Source organism: Bos mutus, chromosome 1 (assembly GCF_027580195.1).
Source record: "Bos mutus isolate GX-2022 chromosome 1, NWIPB_WYAK_1.1, whole genome shotgun sequence".
NCBI lineage: Eukaryota > Metazoa > Chordata > Mammalia > Artiodactyla > Bovidae > Bos > Bos mutus.
Genome location: NC_091617.1, coordinates 104,865,768 through 104,890,001, shown reverse-complemented (window position 1 = coordinate 104,890,001; position 24,234 = coordinate 104,865,768). Strand labels below are relative to the sequence as shown.

At 40.6% G+C, this 24,234-nt stretch overlaps 1 protein-coding gene across 1 annotated transcript in view; it reads right to left on the bottom strand.

Moving 5' to 3' along the window:
• Nucleotides 1–23,421, bottom strand: part of LOC102270243 (uncharacterized) — a 32,640-nt gene extending 9,219 nt beyond the window's left edge. Inside the window, exons 1-3 of the mRNA XM_070360960.1 lie at nt 23,041–23,421; nt 20,183–20,312; nt 7,560–7,621 (exon numbers count right to left, since the gene is read on the bottom strand). Coding sequence (XP_070217061.1) covers nt 7,560–7,621; nt 20,183–20,312; nt 23,041–23,421 — 573 coding nt within the window. The remainder of the gene's footprint in view (nt 1–7,559; nt 7,622–20,182; nt 20,313–23,040) is intronic.
• Between the last annotated feature and the right edge of the window lie 813 nt (nt 23,422–24,234).

Here is a 24,234-nt window from a genome sequence, read left to right as displayed (position 1 = left end):
TAATTTTTGTGCTGAGTGTGAGGTAAGTATCCAAATTCATTCATTTGCATGTGGATGTCAAGCTGTCCCAACACCATTTCATTGAAAAGACTACTTTTCTGCATTAAATTTTCTTAGCACCCTTGCCAAATAAGTGTCCATTTGTATGGACTGAATGTTTGTGTCCCCCAAGGGACTTCCCTGATGATCCAGTGATTAAGAATCTCCCTTCCAATGCAGGGGATGTGGGTTCAATCCCTGGTCAGGAAACTAAGATCCCACATGCCACAGGACAATTGAGCCCATGCACCACAACTGGAGAGAAGCCCATGCACCGCAACGGAGATATTGCATGCCACAACAAAGACCCAACACAGCCATAAATAAATTCATAAATATTTTTAAAAAATATGAATGTTTATGTTCCACAACATTCATATTTTGAAATCTAATCCCCAGTGTGGTGGTAGTTGGAATTAAGAACTTTAGGAACTGCTTAGGTAAAGAGGGTGGAATCCTCATGAATGGGGTGAGTGCACTTGTAAGAAGCAGCCAGAAAGCTAAATAGCTAATTTTTCACCCCATGAGAACACAGTAAGAAGTCAGAAGTCTGCAGCTTGGAAGAGAGTGCTTTCAAGAGCTCAACCATAATAATACACTAATCTTGGATTTCAGCCTCCAGAATAGTGAGAAATAAATTTCTATTGTTTGTAAGCCTCCTAGTTTAATTTTTATTATGGCAGATAATGTAAGAGATTATTTTTGGAGACTCAATTCTATTCCTCTAGTAGCCTTTTGCCATATCATACTGTTTTGATTACTGTAGGTTTACTATAAGTTTTAAAATTGGAAAATGTTGGTTTTCCAGTTTTTTTCTCCTCTTTTAAGATTGTTTTGACTATTCTGGATCCCTTGCATTTTCATATGAATTTTAGAAGCAGTTGTCAACTTATTTGAAAAAGGCAGCTAAAATTTGATAGGAATTTATATCTCTTTATACAGATTGAATCTACAGATCAATTTGGGGAGTATGCCATCTTAACAATATTAAATCTTCTGATCTATGAACATGAACTGTCTTTCCATTTCTGTAGTAGATTTTTGATTTTTTTCCAAAAATGTCTTGTAATTTTCAGTTTACAAGTCTTATACTTCTTTTATTAAACTCTTATTCTAAGCCCCAAATTTGAATAAAGATTAGTGATGTTCAGGAATTATGTCTTGGTTAATCCAGTATCCTGCTTACCTGGTTTAGTGTCCTGAATTGTGGTTATTGATCCCTGTGCTTATTGAAGTAAATTGAGAAAATACATTTTATACTTACAGAAAGTTTACAGTATTTTTCATTTTTATTGCAGCATCCCTTTAAGAAAACAGAACAAGTATTGACCTATTTAATAAGAAAGTTAACTGATGGATATATAAAGGCCAAGAAGTTTAATTGGCATGACCAAAGATACTCAGTCCATGTCAAATATAAAATTAGAACACAAACATTTTTCCCAATGTTGTATTAATTCTGAAAGCTTTTAGCCTAAGAAGCATATTGAGAAATTCAGGGTAAAATGGGGGATGGCACTAAGTGATTTCTATTGAATTACATTAAAAATGTATACTGTCATATTATCCAGCTTCTTTAGGGCTAAAATAAGTGTTTCACTCTGGGGATGTATTTCTTGAACTTTTAAGTTAGCAAAGTGTTTGTAAAAATGCTTACAGTTATTTTCATGCCACATTTCAGTGATTTGTAGCCAATGTGAGGTTACAAGAAATTTGACTTAATAAAAGTTAAGGTGTAACTGTCAACAGATGGAGTTAAAGATGTGGCAAACCTTGTAGACTCTCTCTTCTACTTTACAAGTTGACACCTCCTATAATGGTCTCTGATTCAGGCTTTAGATTTGAACATCCAGTTAAGCATTCAGTCGAGCAACTGATAACGAAGCTTGTGATGGGATGAAACAGGTAATTAAGAGACTGAAAGGAGAGCAGCATGTGGGTGTCTAGCATTTATAGGGAGTGCTTACCAACCAGGAGGACATTGTCAAGTTTAGGCAAATGGACCAAGAGAAGAGTACTAGCCTTGACTACAAGATACTGATGACACAACTCGCATTAGAAAGGGAAAAGGAGGCCTACTGGACATTTCTTGATGATGAGAACAGGAGGTGCAATAAGAGAAATGCCTGTTATCAAGAGTATCAGACATTATGGCCGAGAAGAAACTAGTGACTGCTGCTTTTCAGGTCAGAACTGGATGGATATAATGGCTGCCTGGACCCCAAGTGAAGAAATTTTAATTATAAATAGTTAAAAAAAATTGGCTTTTTACTCTAGGAAGTATTCCTTGAGGTAACCAGGTGAAAATAATAGGGTTTTTGTTCTCTGTAGGAAAATTTGGTAGGGGAAGGTTTCTGAAATAAAAGTTAAACACAAAAGAACTTGAAGAAGAAAATGTGAGTTGAGTTGTTCTTTACCATATACATGTTACCTATCAATTGTTTAAGGGGCAAATCAATGAATATAAAGGAAAGGTAAACACTTAATCTGTCTGTTCAGTTCAGTCCCTCAGTTGTGTCTGACTCTTTGCCACCCTATGGACTGAAGCACAACAGGTTTCCCTGTCCGTCACCAACTCCCGGCGCTTACTCAAACTCATGTCCATCGCATTAGTGATGCCATCCAACCATCTCATCTTCTGTCATCTCCTTCTCCTCCCACCTTCAATCTCTCCCAGCATCTGGGTATTTTCAAATGAGTCAGTCCTTTGCATCAGGTGGCCAAAGTATTAGAGTTTCAGCTTCAACATCAGTCCTTCTGATATATATTCAGGACTGATTTCCTTTAGGATGGACAGGTTGGATCTCCTTGCAGTCCAAGAGTCTTCTCCAACACCACAGTTCAAAAGCATCAGTTCTTCAGTGGTCAGCTTTCTTTATAGTCCAACTCTCACATCAATACATGACCACTGGAAAAACCATAACCTTGACTAGACGGACCTTTGTTGGCAAAGTAATGTCTTTGCTTTTTAATATGCTGTCTAGGTTGGGCATAGCTTTTCTTCTAAGGAGTAAGCGTCTTTTAATTTCATGGCTGCAGTCACCATCTGCAGTGATTTTGGAGCCCCCAAAAATAAAGTCTTGTCACTGTTTCCATTATTTCCTTGTCTATTTGCCGTGAAATGAAGGGACCAGATGCCATGATCTTAGTTTTCTGAATGTTGAGCTTTAAGCCAACTTTTTCACTCTCCTCTATCACTTTCATCAAGAGGCTCTTTAGTTCCTCTTCACTTTCTGCCATAAGGGTGGTGTCATCTACATATCTGAGGTTACTGATACTTCTCCCGGCAATCTTGATTCCAGCTTGTGCTTCATCCAGCCCGGCATTTTGCATTATGTACTCTGCATATAAGTTAAATAAATACTCTACATATAAACAGGATGACAGTATACAGCCTTGACGTACTCCATTCCCCATTTGGAACCAGTCTGTTTTTCCATGTCCAGTTCTAATGAAGTTCTAAACACTTAATGAAGGCCATGAAATAGACCGTTGGCCTATATGGGTGTAATATTTTTAGTTCTACTATGTTCAGATCATTCTAGCAGTTCATGAAATTTATAACTGTGCTAAGCCACAGGCCTGACTTCTGAATTTGAGGTTAGAATGAAAGAGCAAGTTGCTTAATTAGGAAGTGCCCTATTTAGTAAATAAGAGGTAATCTTTAAAAAGTTTTTGGTTATCTAGGCATTTCCCTCAAACTGTTTGTGTGAATAATGTATAATCAATTCCAGGTTATAAGAGTGAAAGTTATTTTAACTGCAGTGACTATTCGCGTGTCACACGATTTTGTGGAGGGTGTACTCAAAAGTCTGAGAGGCCTTTGGAAACTACAAATCAAAACATAAATCCTTCTAAGGGCTACGGCTATTTCAGGTCCCAAAAGAGTAGCACCAGGGTTAGGCTCATTGAATTCAACAAGAAAGGACCTGATTTTGGGAAGCAAAGAGTAGAACTGTGAATCTGGACTCATGGTAGGAACTGATGGTAGCTCTGAAGCTGTAAAGGATCTTGGAGCACAGATTTTTGTTCTTTGATGTTCATAAGCAGGACAAATCTTTTCAGTCAGCAATATATTAGTATTTGTGTCCTCCCTTTGGAGGCATTTGGCTCTGAGGTTGCCTCTAAGTTTAGAAGCTGCAGAGGCAAGAAGACACCCTCCTTACCTCCTTTGTCCCTCTCTCTGCAGGCATTTGAGGGATAAACAAATGAATAAATGTGCAGCCCTCCTACTGATTTTGAAATCAATAATGACAAAGGAAGGAGCAATTATGGGGTAGATCAATAGCTGAAACAAAATGAGCACTGGGAATCTCTCTTTACTTTTGAAAAATATATTAAGATAATTTTTTTTTTCTGCTTCAGGATTTCATTCTTTACTCTGAAACAATATAGTGGTTTGTGTCACTGTGTCTCAGTAATGGTGCATTTCCCCCAAATCTTCTATAATGGAATTTTTCTTTCATCATGGCTTTTACTTTTAATTTTTTTTTAGCTCAGTGATTGGCTTTACAAGTAGTCAGGTATTCCTAGATAACATCTTGCAGTATGTGCTTCTCCTGGCCTGCAAAAATCATGGTTTTCCTGATTCAAATAAGAAAATTTATTTTCCAAATTCAATGAAATTTTCCAAATTCAAATAGATGGAAAGGCATCTGATGTCCATGGATCAGAAGACTTAATTTTGTTAAGATGGCATACTCCCCAAATTGATCTACAGATTCAATCGGTAGAGAGGGATAGCAATCCTATTGAAAACTTAGCCACCTTTTTCACAGAAATTGACAAGCTGTTTCTAAAATCCACATGAAAATGCAAGGGATCCAGCATAGTCAAAGTAATTTTAAAGGTGAAAAACAAAACTGAAAATCCAACACTTGCCAATTTTAAATCTTTTTACAATAAAGCTACAGATAATGTAAACATTGCTTTTCATGGAGGCATAGAGCAAGGTTTTTTTGTCTTAGCAGATTTCAAGACAACTGTAAAACCTCGTAGTTTTAAACAAGACTGAAGCTCATTAAAACAACAACAACAACAAACAGAGGCATTCTTAAGGGAGAACTATAAACTTTTCCAAACAAGATCTTTGACACTGAAGACTCCAGTTCTGGTTTACGGCCACTGACTTTTAACCATCCTAGTAAACATTACTGTATAACGGGAGATTTTTTACTTCCTGGACCTCTTACGAATGATGGGATGACCATCTCTACCCTTGCTAAATCCTTTTAAAATGTCGTTTGCAGCCCTTATGGTTGACTTCCCCCTGCCGCCCTTTTTTTTGTCCATAAGAAAGTAATCACCATCCTTTGAAATGCCTGTCATCTCTAGCTATCTCAAATAGTATTCTGGCCTGACTGGGAAACATTTTTCCTATTCTTATCTCCTAAAGCTAATGTTTATTTTCTCCAGTTTTTGTCACTTAACACATATACAAGGCAGATGTTAGGTGTTAGAAATTTAGTTTTCAACTTAGCTGTTGGGCCATTTAATTTAAACACAAAATGTGCCTGATTCACTTACTGTTGGTTTCAATAGATATCTGGATATCTAGATTACTTGGCTATCTGAAAATTAGTGCCTATTGACATGCTGAATAAGATGATGCTTATAAGAGTCTTTCCCACCACATAGCAGGTACTTAGTGGTTATTTGTTTTCTTCCTAATAGTGAAGTTGACAGTGGAAGCTTTTTTAAGTGACAAAATTACAATCTAAAGTTAAATGGGTTAACTAAGGCTTGAGTTTTCCTCCTGAGTAGATTTCATGTTCATATATACAGAGAGCCTTGTTAGAATCCAACTAAAATTAAAAATTCAAAAAAGTTACTACACTAATTTAAACTAATGTTTCATACTTTCATCCATGGCTTAACACACTTTAAGTTTTCTCTATTTCAAAATGCCCTTTTGGCATCAGTAGTAAGCGTTTTGTGTAGAAAACACAGTTCCTTATGATTTCAAACTCAAGCTAAGGATTGTGGGATCCTCAGCAATAGAACAAGTCATTTGAGTTATTCTGGAAAGTTACAAAATGTTATTAGAGCTATGAAGACCTATGATGGTCTCATTCACTCATTTATTTATCCAACTAATGTTCACTGTTACTTTGGCCACCTGATGTGAAGAACTGACTCATTGGAAAAGACCCTGATGCTGGGAAAGATTGAAGGCAGAAGGAGAAAGGGATGACAGAGGATAAGATGGTTGGATGGCACCACTGACTCAATGGACATGAATCTGAGCAAGCTCCAGGAGTTGGTGATAGACAGGGAAGCCTGGCGTGCTGCAGTCCATGGGGTGGCAAAGAGTTGGACATGACTGAGCAACTAAACTGAACTGAATGTCCACTCTGGTATTCAGCTGGTGACAGACACAGGCTGATTTCCTCCCTTCACGGAGTATTATTTCTGTGATGGTAAATTAATTGATCAAGCCTGTTTTAGATACCATAGTTTTGAAGGATTTATTTATTTATTTTTATTTTTTTCCTTGTTCATTTGAAGTTTTCTTTCCATATCTTTTTAGGTAAAAAACAACATAACTATATTTTTCTCTCAATATGGGGTCATGATATTTTTCTCTCACTCTCTGTGTTGAAGGATTTATTTTAAACAACAATCCTATCATTGAAGAATAGGTCAGGGAGCCAGGTAAAGTTGCCCCGAATGAGATGTCTTGAAGATCTCTGTCTTCACCTTTTTGACAACTGTCATACTTAAATCTCCCAAGAGTATTGTAGGGAAGATTCTTATAACACAAGCTGATGAGAAGTTAAACCAAAATATTTCTAAGGCCCTCTTCAGCCTAGGATTTGGTAAATTGGTGTTAAACCTGAGAAGAAGGATCTCTCCAAAATAACCCCAGAAAAACGCAAAAAGTGCCACTTAATTCTGTGTCACTATAGTAAGCTCTAATAAGCAGGCAGCTCTGGGTTATGTCTATTACACTATTGACCATTGCTCATCCTTTATCATTTTGAGCAGAGAAAGTCTGGAGACTAATGGAAAAGAATTATAGAATTTTATTGTTCTCTGCTTCTCACTGTGAACTGGACGTAGAGACTTGTTAAGCTAAATGAGCTCAACTGAGACTCTGGCTGTCAACATTTACTCAGAACCTGTGCATTAGCCTCTGGATCTTCAAGGGTTTTCTTCTGACCAGGCATAAACATTGCATACGGACAATTTTGACTTGGGATTTCTGGTAATTATTTTAAAAATGTGACCTTTTATTTTTTTAGTGAACTATAGAAACTTTTGTTGTTTGTTTTTCAGAAATAGATATATTAAGAATTTATTATTATAAGGTATTTTTCAACTTTAACATTTGGTAGCATTTCCTCTACTTGGTGAGTAAGTAAAATTATGACCTCCTGCTTTGTTGAGTGGGCAGTGTTAATCTCACTTCAGTGTCTTTTGTGGTTGGAGCTATTTAAGCAGAGGCTTGGGAGGGGATTAATATCTATAGGGCGGTGTCTTTCAAAGTGTGGGCTTTAGACCAGGAGCATGAGACTCACCCCAGGACTTGGAACTTCCCCCTGGTCCCACTGGTTCATATCCATGCTAAAATCTGAGAACCCTGTAATAGGGATATGAGCCTTAGATCAGTACTTCTGTAGAAAGAAGAAGCTGAAGGAGAGTATCAGCAATGCTTGTTTTCTTTTTTTTTTTTTTTCCTGAAGCTTACAGTTTCTCTTTTCCCTGCCTTCTACTCCTATTGCTGCACACTGAGCTATTGCTTTGAGAATCTGACTTGTGCTTTGGAAGCTTTGGGATGGATCATTGGACTAGATGAATGAAAATTTGTAGGATTTGGTCAGTTATGATGAAGTTATGCCCTGACATTATGGCTTTTTCAGGATTTGTAAAGTTCTGTCGTCTTTGAATTTACTACAGATAAACTGATAGCCCCAAATGCTACTATGAGTTAGACAGGAATGGTTGAAGATGGATGTTATTTCACAATCTTGAACTAGCTTCTGGTTGTTGACCTTTCCTAGAGAAGTTGGGAATGTTCCACTCCTTTCTGAAATAAGGTTTTGAGTCCTATTGTGTAATGCCTGGCACTTTGGGTTTCTCGAAAGTAAGCCACCCATTGAGAAAAGACACCGCAATGGCTGGGCTGATCATATGGCCTTCTAGGCTATTTGGGCACAAATGCTGGTTCTGTTGCTTGCTCCATGTACGACCTTAGGAAAGTCCCTTACTTCCTCTTGGTCAGTTTCTTCATTTGTAAATCGGGCTGGTTGGTGATGGACAGGGAGGCCTGGCATGCTGCAGTTCATGGGGTCACAAAGAGTCGGACATGACTGAGCGATTGATCTGATCTGATCTGAATAATGTCTACCTTTTGCTAGGTTTAAGCATTCATTTTAGGAATCAGTGAACTAAAATGGACTGGAAAGGGTGAATTTAACTCAGAAGACCATTATATCTACTACTGTGGGCAAGAAACCCTTAGAAGAAATGGAGTAGCCATCATAGTCAATGAGAGTCTGAAATGCAGTACCTGGATGCCCGTCTCAAAAATGACACAAAGATCTCTGTTCATTTCCAAGGCAAACCATTTAATATCATGGTAATCCAAGTCTCTGCCCCTACCAGTAATGCTGAAGAAGCTGAAGTTGAACAATTCTATGAAGACCTACAGAAATTCACATCTAAAAAAGTTGTCCTTTTCATTATAGGGGACTGGAATGCAAAAGTAGGAAGTCAAGAAACACCTGGAGTAACAGGGAAATTTGGCCTTGGAGTACAGAATGAAGCAGGGCAAAGGCTAATAGAGTTCTGCCATGAGAACGAACTGGTCATAGCAAACACCCTCTTCCACAACACAAGAAAAGACTCTACACATGGACATCACCAGATGGTCAGCACCGAAATCATATTTATTATATTCTTTGCAGCCAAAGATGGAGAAGCTCTATGCAGTCAGCAAAACCAAGACTGGGAGCTGACTGTGGCTCAGATCATGAACTCCTTATCACCAAATTCAGACTTAAGTGGAAGAAAGTAGGGAAAACTACTAGACCATTCAGGTATGACCTAAATCAAATCCCTAACAATTATACAGTGGAAGTGAGAAATAGATTTAAGGGACTAGATCTGATAGACACAGTGCCTAATGAATGATGGGTGGAGGTTTGTGACATTGTACAGGAGACAAGGAGCAAGACCATCCCCAAGAAAAATAAATGCATAAAAGCAAAATGGCTGTCTGAGGAGGCCTGACAAATAGCTGTGAAAAGAAGAGAAGTGAAAAGCAAAAGAGAAAAGGAAAGATATACCCATTTGAATGCAGAGTTCCAAAGAATAGCAAAGAGAGATAAGAAAGCCTTCCTCAGTGATCAGTGCAAAGAAACAGGAAAACAGAGGAGTTGGTGATGGACAGGGAGGCCTAGCGTGCTGCAGTCCAAGGGGTTGCAAAGAATGGGACACGACTGAGCGACCGAATTGAACTAAACTGAAGCATTTCATGAGTTCAGTTCAGTTCAGTCACTCAGTTGTGTCCGACTCTTTGGGACCCCATGAACCACAGCACTCCAGGCCTCCCTGTCCATCACCTACCCCTGGAGTCCACCCAAACCCATGTCCATCTAGTCGGTGATGCCATCCAACCATCTCATCCTCTGTTGTCCCCTTCTCCTCCTGCCCTCAATCTTTCCCAGCATCAGGGTCTTTTCCAATGAGTCAGCTCTTCACATCAGGTGGCCAAAGTATTGGAGTTTCTGCTTCAACATCAGTCCTTCCAATGTGTACCCAGGACTGATCTCTTTTAGGATGAACTGGTTGGATCTCCTTGCAGTCCAAGGGACTCTCAAGAGTCTTCTCCAACACCACAGTTCAAAAGCATCAATTCTTTGGTGCTCAGCTTTCTTTATAGTCCAACTCTCACATCCATACATGACCACTGGAAAAACCATAACCTTAACTAGATGGACCTATGTTAGCAAAGTAATGTCTTTGCTTTTTAATATGCTGTCTAGGTTGGTTATAACTTTCCTTCCAAGGAGTAAGCGTCTTTTAATTTCATGGCTGCAATCACCATCTGCAGTGATTTTGGAGCCCAGAAAAAAAAGTCAGCCACTGTTTCCCCATCTATTTGCCATGAAGTGATGGGACTGGATGCCATGATCTTAATTGTCTGAATGTTGAGCTTTAAGCCCACTTTTTCACTCTCTTCCTCACTTTCATCAAGAGGCTCTTTAGTTCTTTCACTTTCTGCCATAAAGGTGGTGTCATCTGTATATATGAGGTTATTGATATTTCTCCCAGCAATCTTGATTCCAGCTTGTGCTTCATCCAGCCCAGTGTTTCTCATGATGTACTCTGCATATAAGTTAAACAAACAGGGTGGCAATATAGAGCCTTGACATACTCCTTTTCCTATTTGGAACCAGTCTGTTGTTCCATGTCCAGTTCTAACTGTTGCTTCCTGACCTGCATACAGGTTTCTCAAGAGGCAGATCAGGTGGTCTGGTATTCCCATCTCTTTCAGAATTTTCCACAGTTTATTGTGATCCACATAGTCAAAGACTTTGGCATAGTCAATAAAGCAGAAATAGATGTTTTCTGGAACTCTCTTGCTTTTTTGATGATCTAGCAGATGTTGGCAATTTGGTCTCTGGTTCCTCTGCCTTTTCTAAAACCAGCTTGAACATCTGGATGTTCACGATTCACGTATTGCTGAAGCCTGGCTTGGAGAATTTTGAGCGTTACTTTACTAACATGTGAGATGAGTGCACTTGTGCGGAAGTTTGATCATTCTTTGGCATTGCCTTTCTTTGGGATTGGAATGAAAACTGACCTTTTCCAGTCCTGTGGCCACTGCTGAGTTTTCCAAATTTGCTGGCATATTGAGTACAGCACTTTCACAGCATCATCTTTCAGGATTTGAAATAGCTCAACTGGTATTCCATCACTTCCACTAGCTTTGTTTGTAGTGATGCTTCCTAAGGCCCACTTGACTTCACATTCCAGAAAATCTGGCTCTAGGTGAGTGATTGCACCATAGTGATTATCTGGGTTGTGAAGATCTTTTTTGTACAGTTCTTCTGTGTATTCTTGCCACCTCTCCTTAATATCTTCTGCTTCTGTTAGGTCCCTACCATTTCTGTCCTTTATTGAGCCCATCTTTGCATGGAATATTCCCTTGGTAGCTCTAATTTTCTTGAAGAAATCTCTAGTCTTTCCCATTCTATTGTTTTCCTCTATTTCTTTGCATTGATCGCTGAGGAAGTCTTTCTTATCTCTCCTTGCTATTCTTTGGAATTCTGCATTCAAATGGGTATATCTTTCCTTTTCTCTTTTGCTTTTCACTTCTCTTCTTTTCACAGCTATTTGTCAGGCCTCCTCAGACAGCCATTTTGCTTTTTTGCATTTCTTTTTCTTGAGGATGGTTTTGATTTCTGTCTCCTGTACAATGTCTTGAACCTCCATCCATAGTTCATCTGGCACTGTGTCTATCAGATCTAGTCCCTTAAATCTATTTCTCACTTCCACTGTATAGTCATAAGGGATTTGATTTAGGTCATACCTGAATGGTCTAGTCGTTTTCTCCACTTTCTTCAATTTCAGTCTGAATTTGGCAATCAGGAGTTTTTGATCTGAGCCACATCAGCTCCCGATATTGTTTTTGCTTACTGTATAGAGCTTCTCCATCTTTGGCTGCAAAGAATATAATCAATCTGATTTTGGTGTCGACCATCTGATGATGTCCATGTGTAGAGTCTTCTCTTGTGTTGTTGGAAGAGGCTGTTTGCTATGACCAGTGCGTTCTCATGGCAGAACTCTATTAGCCTTTGCCCTGCTTCATTCTACATGTTAAATTCCTGACACTTGATAAATACTCAATAAACTTTAGATATTACTATTATCACAGGGGCTTCCCAGTGGTTCAGTGGTAAAGAATTTGCCTACCAATGCAGGAGACCTAGATTTCATCTCTGGATTGACAAAATTCCCTGGAGAAGGAAATGGCAACCCATTCCAGTATTCTTGCCTGGGAAGTCCCATGGATGGTGGAGCCTTGTGGGCTATAGTCCATGGGGTCACAAAGAGTCAGACAGATCTTAGTGAATAAACAACAACAAATTATATTATGACTGTTGTGTAATAAGAAAATTACCTACAACTGAAGAGATAGCTAATTAGTATAGTAAGTACAACTGGGAAATACATGTAATCTGTCAGGATAGAGTAAAAAAGCTATAGAGTCAGACACACATCAATTCGATTTCTTGGTATGCATCTTCTGGCAAGTAATTTAGTCACTCCTGGGCCTTGATATTCTTATCTCTGAAATGGGACTAATTTCTGCTTTGCAGGGCAGTTGTGAGCAGAAACAGGAACATTTTGGAAGAGGCTGATATATTCAATACAAATGGTATTATTCTTTTTATTGCTGCTTGCTTTTCTTGAGCTAAATTTTAAATAGCAGCTTCTCTTCCCTATGGAAATCTAGGGAGTCTGATATAGAGGAAATGTGTATATGCTGTGGAATGGCCCATATGCCACTTTGTTATTAGAATATGACTCATTATTTCTAAACTTAGTGTTGCTTTATTTTTATGCTATTTGCTTTTCTGAAAAATCGCTATGTTCAGATCCAATCATAAACTTTGGATAATAAAAGAAAGTAACCTCAGTTAAATGCATTTTTGGGAGCTACAGCTAGGCACTCAAATGAGGTTATTCAACCAATTAGTGATGTCGTACTTAGTCACTCAATTGTATCTGATTCTTTGCAACCCTATAAACTGTAGCCCACTAGGCTCCTCTTTGCATAGGATTTTCTAGGCAAGAATACTGGAGTGGGTTGCCCTTTCCTTCTCTAGCAGATCTTCCCCACACAGGGATGGAATCAGTGTCTCCTGTGTTTCCTGCATTGCAAGTAGATTCCTTACCCACTTAGCCATTGGGGAAGCCCTAATTAGTGACATATAGAGGACTAATATTTTGGTAAGCAACTGTGAAATTTGTTGTACTAGGTCTTTGTTGCTGCGTGTGGGCTTTCTCTAGTTGTGGTGAGCTGGGGCTACTCTTCATTGCTATGCATGGGTTTCTCATTGTGGTGGCTTCTCCTGTAATGGAGCGTAGGCTCTAGGCATGCAGGCTTCAGTAGCTGCAGCACATCGGCTCAGTAGTTATGGCTCGACGGCTCCAGAGTTTGGACTCAGTAGTTGTGGCTCATACATGGGCTTAGTTGCTCTGTGGCATGTGGAATATTCCTGGACCAAGGATTGAACCCATGTTCAATTGGCAAGTGAATTCTTATCCGCTGTACCACCAGGGACGTTTGAGCCAACGAGTGTCTGAGGCTGGTCCAAGGGTTGAAGCAGAACAGGGGATCTGGGTGGAACTGGGTTAGGGTACGGATCTTCAGATTTGTTCAGATGTTCCAAAGATGCTCTAAGAGACAAGCTTTGTCTTCCAGAGTACAAAAGGGGAAAAGCATGGGCACAGAGTAGGAGAAGCCTCTTTTAAGTTCCAGCTTGGCCATACACTGGCTGAGGGAGTCTAAGCAACTCCATCTGTAGATCTTCTTCATTTGAGTCTGTTTCTCCATCTGGAAAGAGGTATTAATAGTTTAATGCTTCCCTCCCAGGTTCCAGTGAGAAGTTTCTGACACAGAACTGGCTCTTTCTGTGCTGTATTAAGGGTGGTCTTCAGGGAGGACTTCCCTAGTGGCTCAGATGGTAAAGCATCAGTCTACAATGTGGGAGACCTGGGTTCGATCCCTGAGTCGGGAAGATCCCCTGTAGAATGAAATGGCAACGCACTCCAGTACTATTGCCTGGAAAATCCCATAGACAGAGGAGCCTGGTAGGCTACAGTCCATGGGGTCGCAAAGAGTGGGACACGACTGAGTGACTTCACTTTCCTTTTCCTTTCCTTTTTTTTTTTCAGGGAGCACTAATAATGTGCTGTTGACTTTGCTGTGAAATTTCCATGTATGGAAGCACTTATCCTCCCCTTTATCTTTGAAGATGCTAATTCATAATTTATAGACTCTGAATAGAAGCAAGAAACTTTGCTTGTCAATAAAGTCCTCATGAAAATAAAGCAAAGAAGGACACAGAGGAATTTGTTGGCTTTAAGAGAGCTGGGAAAATGAATATAGCTAATTACGTGCCATGAAGACACTTTTTTCTTATCCCTTCTTAAGAAGAATGCAGACATCTTTAGGATGATGCCCCTTGTTCAGGAAGCTGATTAGGCTGTACAGGTAAAGAAATCTTGAAGAAAAAACAAAAGGGGGAAGCATTTTACCCTCAGGCTCCATCACCCCCATTCCTGGTGTGTTATGGATTCAGCAATGTCTCTGGGTCTCCATCTCTTCGCCTATGACCCTTAAAGAGCACACACCTCAGGATTGATGTGAAATTTGATGGGTTCAGTTTTCCAGTGCTTTATGTGGATGCAAAGATTTCAATGAAAAAATTTATCTGTGTACTATGTAGTTTGAGGTTAAGTGTGCCATCCAGTAGAACATTACAAATTATGAGAAAATTTGATATATTATATCTTAACAGTAGGATACATTAAATTATGGTCATAGCAAAAATTGGGAGGTGTCTTAGAAAAACCTAAGGTTGGATGATTAGCTTGGTGAGTAAGAGCATCTGAGGAAATTTCAGACAGTTCATGACATTGAAAAGTGAAAGTGTTAGTCACTCAGTCATGTTTGACTCTGCGACCCCATGGACTGTAGCCTGACAGGCTCCTCTGTCCATAGAATTCTCCAGGCTAGAATACTGGAGTGGGTTGCCATTTTCTTCTCCAGGGGATCTTTCTGACCCAGGGACCAAACCCAGGTCTCCTGCATCGTAGGGCAATGCTTTATTATCATGACATTACTGAAATGTTTTCAACCAGGATTGTAAAAAGCTGATCTCAAGTGATCCAATGAGGACCTGCGGCTCTGAAGAGCAGCCTTGCTTCCTGGTGCTTACCTTTACACTTTCCCTCTGTATTCCTAAGGCCATGCTTCTAAAGGAAACCAGTCCTAATAGTCTGGGAATCAAAGCAAAGTGTTTCTGCAGGAAACTGAATGATAGGCTTCATTTATGGTTTTCCATAATTGGCATTTAAACACAGTGGTTCTGCTTGCTCAGCTTTATAATGTAACAGATCCCCTGTGTGTAGGAGGGAGAAAGAATGAATATGCCTCTAAAAGCTGGGTGCCTTTTTCATGAAGAATACTTGAGAGGAAAGAGATGACCATCAGACAAAGATGAAAAAAGGGAGCATAGGACAGAGAAAAAAGACATCCCATGCAGTGTATGGTTATATGACAATTGTTTGGTTTGGGCATTTTGTTGGAGAACATTTTCTTTCAGAATTTACATCATTTTTTGTGTTGCTTTTCAAGTATATTGCATAATTTCCTATTTATTTATATATTTATCTCCCTTCCAGGCATAAAGGAAAAGACACTTTGAGTTTCAGGTGATGAGAGGCATGCAATTTCAACCACTTATTTAAAAGGTGACATATATTTAGTGCTTTTTTTAATGTGCCAGGTACTGACATAATCACTTGTGTTTTTATTGCTTTATTATTTTCTCATAACAGTCACATTAGAAAAGTATAATTATTATTTTTATTACTATCACCTTATGTGTGCATATGCACTCAGTTGTGTCTGACTCTTTGTGACCCCATGGATTGTAGACCACCAGGCTCCTCTGTCCATGGAATTTTCCAAGTAAGAATACTGGAGTGGATTGCTACTTCCTTCTCCAGGGGATCTTCCCAACCCAGGGATCAAACTCGTGTCTCTTGTCTCTCCTTCATTGACAGGCATTCTTTACCAAGTGAGCCACTGGGGGAAGCCCATTATCACCTTAGAGATGAGGAAACCAAAGGCAAGAAGTTGCCAAGTTTAGGCAACTAGCAAAGCCAGGCACATTTTAAAGCCACATGTCAAAGTTTAGGTACATGTCAAAGCCAGGGCATTTAGCTACATTTTTATTCTGTATCGAACTTCTTGATGGTGGACGTTCTATCTCATCCCTCTTGGTATCTTCAGCTCTCAGCTCAGTGTCTATAATATAATGTCTGTTGAATGATTTATAGAACCCAAACATCTTTAAAAGGACATCTACAAAACTACAGATAATCTCTTTTCCCACCATGAACATAAAGAGGTGCAATTATTAAGGGAAAATTTGGGATCCCATTTGGAAATGTTAGCTTTGAAATGCCAATTAGACACCCAAATGTGAATGTTGGTTAAATAATAGTATTTATGGCCCAGAGCTTAGTTAGAGAAGTCAGGGCTGAAAATGAAAATATGATTGTCTTCAGTGAATAGATAGCATCTAAAATCATGGGCCTTGATGACATCTATGGTGGGGTAGAGTGGGGTGGAAGATAAAAGAACTGAAGACTTAGTCCTCAGTTCAGTTCAGTCACTCAGTCGTGTCCGACTCTTTGTAACCCCATGAATCGCAGCATGCCAGGCCTCCCTGTCCATCACCATGTCCTGAAGTTCACTCAACCTCACGTCCATTGAGTCAGTGATGCCATCCAGCAATCTCATCCTCTGTCGTCCCCTTTTCCTCCTGCCCCCAATCCCTCCCAGCATCAGAATCTTTTCCAATGAGTCAACTCTTTGCATGAGGTGGCCAAAGTACTGGAGTTTCAGCTTTAGCATCAGTCCTTCCAAAGAACACCCAGGGCTGATCTCCTTTAGAATGGACTGGTTGGATTACCTTGCAGTCCAAGGGACTTGCAAGAGTCTTCACCAACACCACAGTTCAAAAGCATCAGTTTTTCAGCACTCAGCTTTCTTCACAGTCCAACTCTCACATCCATACATGACCACTGGAAAAACCATAGCCTTGACTAGGCGGACCTTTGTTGGCAAAGTAATGTCTCTGCTTTTCAATATGCTATCTAGGTAGGTCATAACTTTCCTTCCAAGGAGTAAGCATCTTTTAATTTCATGGCTGCAGTCACCATCTGCAGTGATTTTGGAGCCCCCCCAAAATAAAGTCTGCCACTGTTTCCACTGTTTCCCCATCTATTTTTCATGAAGTGATGGGACCAGATGCCATGATCTTCATTTTCTGAATGTTGAGCCTTAAGCCAACTTTTTCACTCTCACTTTCATCAAGAGGCTTTTTAGTTCCTCTTCACTTTCTGCCATAAGGGTGGTGTCATCTGCATATCTGAGGTTATTGATATTTCTCCCGGCAATCTTGATTCCTGGGCTTCTATAATTAGCAGCTGGGCACAGAAGTAAAAGTTGGAACTGGAGAACTTGGAGTGAGGGACCATGGATGCTAAGAGAAGAAAGTGATTTGTGAAGATGAGTGTGGAAGGCTGTGTCAAAATGCAGTTGGATGAGGACAAAGAACTGACTGCTATGTTTGCTGAAGGTCCTTGATAAGAGTTGTTTCATGGGCACAGGGGGAAAGAAAGATGGTTAGAGTGGTTGGAGAGAGAATGGAAAGGGAGGATTTGTCCATCTTTTAAGGCGTTGCTGTAAAGAGCTGAGGGATGGGGCGAAAGCTGAATGGGGACAAAAGGTCAAGGGAGAGATTTTTTTTCCTTAAATAGGTGACTATTAAGGCATATTTTATGCTCAAGGCAATGACCTAGTAGTGAAGGAAAAACTGAAGGTGCAGGAGAGAGAGGGGAGTGATTAGGATGCAAAGAGGTGAGGGAAACAAAGCAAACAGAGCTCCAATGGAGCATCTCCTATATTCCAGGAGGGATAGTGGTGTATGTGGTGCTGATGGTAGCATTCCTCCTTTACTCCTTTCTTTCACATTATTAAACTCAAAAGAGCTGATGGATTTCAAAAATCCTGACACAAGGATATGCTTACAGATAAATACACACACAGAAACTATTTCGCCAGAAGCTGGTGTGAGAATCAGGTAAAATTTAATAACCTAAGACTATTTTATTATCGGACCTACATTTAATATTGAACTTTAAATTGCTTGCTGTTTTCTAGGGATGTTATCTCAGATTAAAGGAAGAAATTTACATTAAAAGCAAACCCAAGAAAATTGCTAATTAAATGGTAAAATGTGAAAGTTTCCAAATCAAGAATGATGTCTTCTGTTTTTGCTTGAAAAATTTACATCTTTGCAAAAATGATGGGAATACTGGTGTCTCGGATCAATTGTTGTAACTTCGGTGTACTGAAAACCTATCCTATTCCTGGCACTTTTCAAACATTCTTGCAGACTTTTACAACAAAGCAAACAGAGTGGTTTTATTATGGTTTGACAAGTGAGAAAATTGTCAGTGTGGTTCTGCAAGGTTTAATGATTTGCTCAAGGTCACCCAGCTGGTAAGGTGAGATTGAAAGCTCATTCTGGATTCAGAATTGCTTTCCCTTATACACTGTCTTCGGAGAAGGCAATGGCACCCCACTCCAGTACTCTTGCCTGGAAAATCCCATGGGCAGAGGAGCCTGGTAGGCTGCTGTCCATGGGGTCTCAAAGAGTCGGGCACGGCTGAGCGACTTCACTTTCACTTTTCACTTTCATGCATTGGAGAAGGAAATGGCAACCCACTCCGGTGTTCTTGCCTGGAGAATCCCAGAGACGGGGGAGCCTGGTGGGCCGCCGTCTATGGGATCGCACAGAGTCGGACATGACTGAAGTGACTTAGCAGCAGCAGCAGCATACACTGTCTTGATATAGTAAATGTTTTGGTATAAATAATGTCCCCATTTAACATGGAAAAACATTTGATCCAAAGTACTTCTATTTTTCTTCCAGTCTAGTGTACAGATATGGTTAAAAGGAAGGAAGGGAGAAAGACAGGCAGGCTGGGAGGAGAAAAAACTATGAAAACTAGGAAGAATATTCTCATGAACCCTCATATGCTGTTCTGGCTTCAACAGGGGTCAACTCCTGGCCAGACTTGTTTCTTCTCTATCTAATCATGTTTTCTTTCCCCTGACAATAGATAATTTTGAAGCAAATCCCAGCTATCACATCACATCATTCATTAGTATTTCATTGTATATTTCTAAAATATGAAAGACTGTTTTTAAAATGTGACTTCAAGACCATTGTTGTTCAGTCGCAGTCGCTAAGTCATATCTGACTCTTTTTGATCCTGTGGACTGCAGCACTCCAGGCTTCCCTGTCCTTCACTATCTCCTTGAGTTTGCTCAAACTCATGTCCATTGAGTCAGTGATGCCATCTAACCATCTCATCCTCTGTCAGCCTCTTTTCCTCCTGCCTTCAATCTTTCTCAGCATCAGGGGCTTTTCCAATGAGTTGGCTCTTTGCATCAGATGGCCAAAGTATTGGAGCTTCAATACCATTACCACATGTTAAAAAATTAGCAATAACTTCTTAGATTCGCCAAATATCCAGTCGGTATTTAAATCACTCCAACTGTCTCATGAATAATGTTACAGTCAGCTTACTCCATCCCAGCAAGTGTCCATTTAGCAGTGTCGCTGCCTGAGTGGTTTCAGAAGTCTCTGTTTCTCCAGCCTCTGCTTTCCTCTTCCTTGCAATCTGTTTATTTGTCCTGTAGAGTGGTCACATTCTGGCTTTTGCTGATCCCATCACTGGGCTTTGGTTTAATATGTTTCCCTGATAATATTTCTTGGAAATTGATTACTGATGCTTGATAAAATTCAGCAGTTTGAAAGCAGCCATATACTATATACTATATAGCTAAATATTTAAAGTTATCAATATTAACGTTTTTAACTAAAGTCAGCTAGTCATTCCCACCCACAGTTCCTCTCCTCCTGGAGCTGAAGGAGCCTCATGTTCCTGGGGACCTGCTTGCCTTGCGAGCCCCTGAGTGGCTGTCAGATGTGCTGGGGCAGGGCGGGATGGAGTCAGGCTCTGGGACTGTGGCTCCTGGCTGCAGCTGGATCCACCTGCACCTGAGTGGGGACTAGGCAGGTTAAATTCCCCAGCGAGCCAAGGGAACAGTTCACCTTTTCCCACACCTTGCTTCTCCAGGAAGTGTAAAACATCCCCAAATTATGCCTCCAAATAGAGGGGTGGGAGGGAGCACCGTTGTCTGGGGGGAAACCAGTCTGCTGAGCGCCTTACTTCCATCAGTGCTTTGCTGTTGCTGTTCAGTGAGAGCACTGTTGACATCTTCCCTCTCTCCTCCCAGTTATCACAGGGCTGCCCATACCCTGTGAACACTTCTGCATGGGGATGCAGGCCTGCTCTGCTCTGGACCTCATTAAGAGCCTTTCTAAGCTGTGAGATTCTATAGCTTTGCCTGTGGAAGTCACCCTGCTGTTACACCCAAGCTCAGTTAGCTGCAAAAGGGCCCAGAAATCAGACACAAGAACTGCTAAACTCTGGGAAAATCCTATGCCCACTTTACTTAAATGCCACAGAGGACAGATTTCAATAATTTTGTGTTTAATAGTTTGAATCCATCATCTCTAGCATCAAAAATCATACAATTTGAACCAGATTGTCTCATTTCAGTTGAAGAGAAACAAAATCACTCTCCCATCTAGATTCATCCATGGTTACTATGGAGATGACTTCCTTTGTGTCAAGATTTACACAGACATTTTAGAGGGGCAGAGAATTTGGGCTATTAAATTCTTTAAAGACCTTGAGAGGTGGGGTGAAACCAAAAGCAGACAATATATACAAACCTTGAATTTGAGCTGCTGACATTTTAGTTAGGACACATCACTTGTTCATGGATGGTGAGGGGGATGGCCTGTGTTATGCAGATAATGGTATCCATCTTCAAAAGTATTTAACCTCATATATAACACTGTTGGGGCTTCCCAGGTGGGGTAGTGGTAAAGAACCCACCTGCCAATGCAGGGGATATAAAAGATGTGAGTTTGATCCCTGGGTTGGGAAGATCCCCTGGAGAAGGGAATGGAAACCTGTTCCAGTATGCTTGCCTGGAGGATCCCATGGACAGAGGAGCCTGGCAAGCTATAGTCCATGGGGTCGCAAAGAGTGGGGCATGACTGAAACAACTTAGCACGCATGCATACTGCTGTCAGTTTTAATGCAGTCATTCTGTTCATAGCTTGCTCTTTGATTTCATGGAATTGTCAAGTCCATGACTGTGTGGATCACAGCAAACTCTGGAAAATTCTTCAAGAGATGGGCATACCAGACCACCTTACCTGCTCCTGAGAAATCTATATGCAGGTCAAGAAGCAACACTCAGAACCGGACATGGAACAATGGACTGGTTCCAAATTGGGAAAGGAGTACGTCAAGGCTGTATATTGTCACTGTGCTTATTTAACTTATATGCAGAGTACATCATGAGAAATGCCAGGCTGGATAAAGCATAAGCTAGAATTAAGATTGCTGGGAGAGATTTCAATAACCTCAGATACGCAGATGACATCACCCTTATGGCAGAAAGTGAAGAGGAACTAAAGAGCCTCTTGATGAAAGTGAAAGAGGAGAGTGAAAAAGTTGGCTTAAAGCTCAACATTCAGAAAATGAAGATCATGGCATACGGTCCCATCACTTCATGGCAAATAAATGGGAGAAACAATGGAAACAGTGACAGACTTTATTTTCTTGGGCTCCAAAATCACTGCAGATGGTGATTGCAGCCATGAAATTAAAAGATGCTTGCTTCTTGGAAGAAAAGCTATGACCAATCTAGACAGCATATTAAAAAGCAGAGACATTACTTTGTCATCAAAAGTCCATCTACTCAAGGCTATGGTTTTTCTAGTGGTCATGTATGGATGTGAGAGTTGGACTGTGAAGAAAGCTGAGTGCTGAAGAATTGATGCTTTTGAACTGTGGTGTTGAAGAAGACTCTTGAGAGTCCCTTGGACTGCAAGGAGATCCAGCCAGTTCCATCCTAAAGGAAATCAGTCCTGAATATTCATTGGAAGGACTGATGTTGAAGCTGAAACTCTAATACTTTGGCCACCTGATGAGAAATGACTCATTTGAAAAGACACTGATATTGGGAACGATTGAAGGCGGGAGGATAAGGGGACGACAGAGAATGAGATGTTGGATGGCATAACTGACGTGATGGACATGAATTTGAGTAAGCTCCGGTAGTTGATGATGGACAGGGAAGCCTGGTGTGCTGCCATCCATGGGTCGCAAAGAGTTGGACATGACTGAGAGACTGAACTGAACTGAAAATAGGTAGCCAGTAGGATCAGAATTATAAAGCACATATGAGCTCTACTGAAAGTAAAAATAGAGGAAAAGGAAAGGAATTTTAAAAACATACTGATACCCAGTGTGTCTGTTTTGGGTCTCACTGAGTGGTCCGGGATTGTTTTTCATCCTAAAGCATACGAGCCATTGGGCTGTGCTGGACATGTCCATCAGTGTTCCAAAATGTTTCCCTGGAGAGCATTAAGAGCCAGTATATTTACTTTACTCTCTCTGCTCCCTCAATCCTTTCACATGCTCTCAAACAGGCCAGCACTAAATTATTTTTAATCTTTGATTAAAATGAAAATTTTGTGCAAGATATATGTTCTACTGCATAATGTTTTGGTGTAAGTGTTTTAATATAAACTATTTCAAATCAATAAATTACCCCAGATATTCAAATAAAATAAATGCTCCAGAATCATATGTCCTTTGGCTCTGAGGACAGTGTAGCGTACGGCCCATCCTCCTAGTGGTGCACAGAATTCCATCTGACAAATCATGGGGAAGGATACTTTTTGCTAAAAGCTGAGTAGATCCATTGCCTCTGGTTCTCTGTGGTGTTTGATATTCCATTTAAAATGATGATTTTTTTCAGCTGTGTGTTCTCTTTGACAATGCAGCTAGAAAGAGGAGCATAATCAATAATTCACATATTATTATTCACTAGCAGTGGCTAGTGATACCTCAAGGAGAACATGCATTCAAACAATGAAAAAGTGAAAAGTGAAGTCGCTCAGTCATGTCCGACTTTTAGTGACTCCATGGACTACAGCCCACCAGGGCCTCCGTCCATGGGATTTTCCAGGCAAGAGTACTGGAGTGGGGTGCCATTGCCTTCTCCGTTAACAGCGGCTAGGCATATTATACGTACTTGGAGCTGGTATACTTAGTTACAGCCTTAGTGCCCTCGGACACGGCGTGCTTGGTCAGCTCCCCAGGTAGCAGCAAGTGTACGGCGGTCTGGATCTCCCTGGATGTGATAGTCGAGTGCTTGTTGTAATGCGCCAGGCGCGATGCCTCCCCAGCAATGCACTCGAAAATGTCGTTGACGAAGGAGTTCATGATTCCCATGGCCTTGGACGAGATGCTGGTGTCCGGATGGACTTGCTTCAGCACCTTGTACAGGTACACAGAGTAGCTCTCCTTGCGGCTGTGCTTGCGCTTCTTGCCGTCCTTCTTCTGGGCCTTGGTCACAGCTTTTTTAGAGCCCTTTTTAGGGGCAGGAGCAGACTTAGCTGGTTCAGGCATGTCTATAATGACAACACCCAACAACACAGATAGTTGCATAATAATTGGTTATGGGGGAAATCATGAATGAAAATTGAGTGGCTGTTCAATTAATATGTTTTAGGGATGAGAAAACCAAAATAATTACCTGTAAGGCATGGAACTGGGTGATGAACACCTAGGGAGTCTGGAGCTTATTTCGTTATTTTTGGTTTCTTAAAGCCTAGCTCCTGTGTGTGTGTGTGCACACACGCACACGTGTGCTTAGCCGCCCAGTTGTGTCTGACACTTTGCATAGACTGTAACCCACCAGGTTCCTCTGTCCATGGGATTCTCTGGGCAAGAACACTGGAATGGGTTGCCATTTTCTCCTCCAGGGCATCTTCCCAACTCAGGGATCGAACCTGCAGCTCCTGCTTCTCTTGCATTGACAGGTGAATTCTTTACCACTGAGTTACCTGGGAAGCCCAGTGCCTAGCACATAGGAAGTACTAAATAAATTCTAGTTAAATGAACAACTGGGGAAAGTAGGATTCACTTCTAAGGCCACCGTGATTTCCATTTGGGGAACCACAGGTTCTTGGTGCCATAGGGACAGATTTACATTAACTCAAAGAGGATTTCTGGTTGTTGTATCACTCAATTCTCTCTCTGGAACTCGTGGTTGAAATTTGACTTATACTGCATTTATCCATTCTGTGTCCTGTCCTGTGGCTTCTTCCTTTGCAAAGCCTTCCTATTTCTTAATTTTTCTTTCTCTGGCTCAGACGCTGGTGCTTTCCCTGATAGAGAATTACACTAGCCTTCCAGCTGGCCTTTCTGCTTTCAGACACT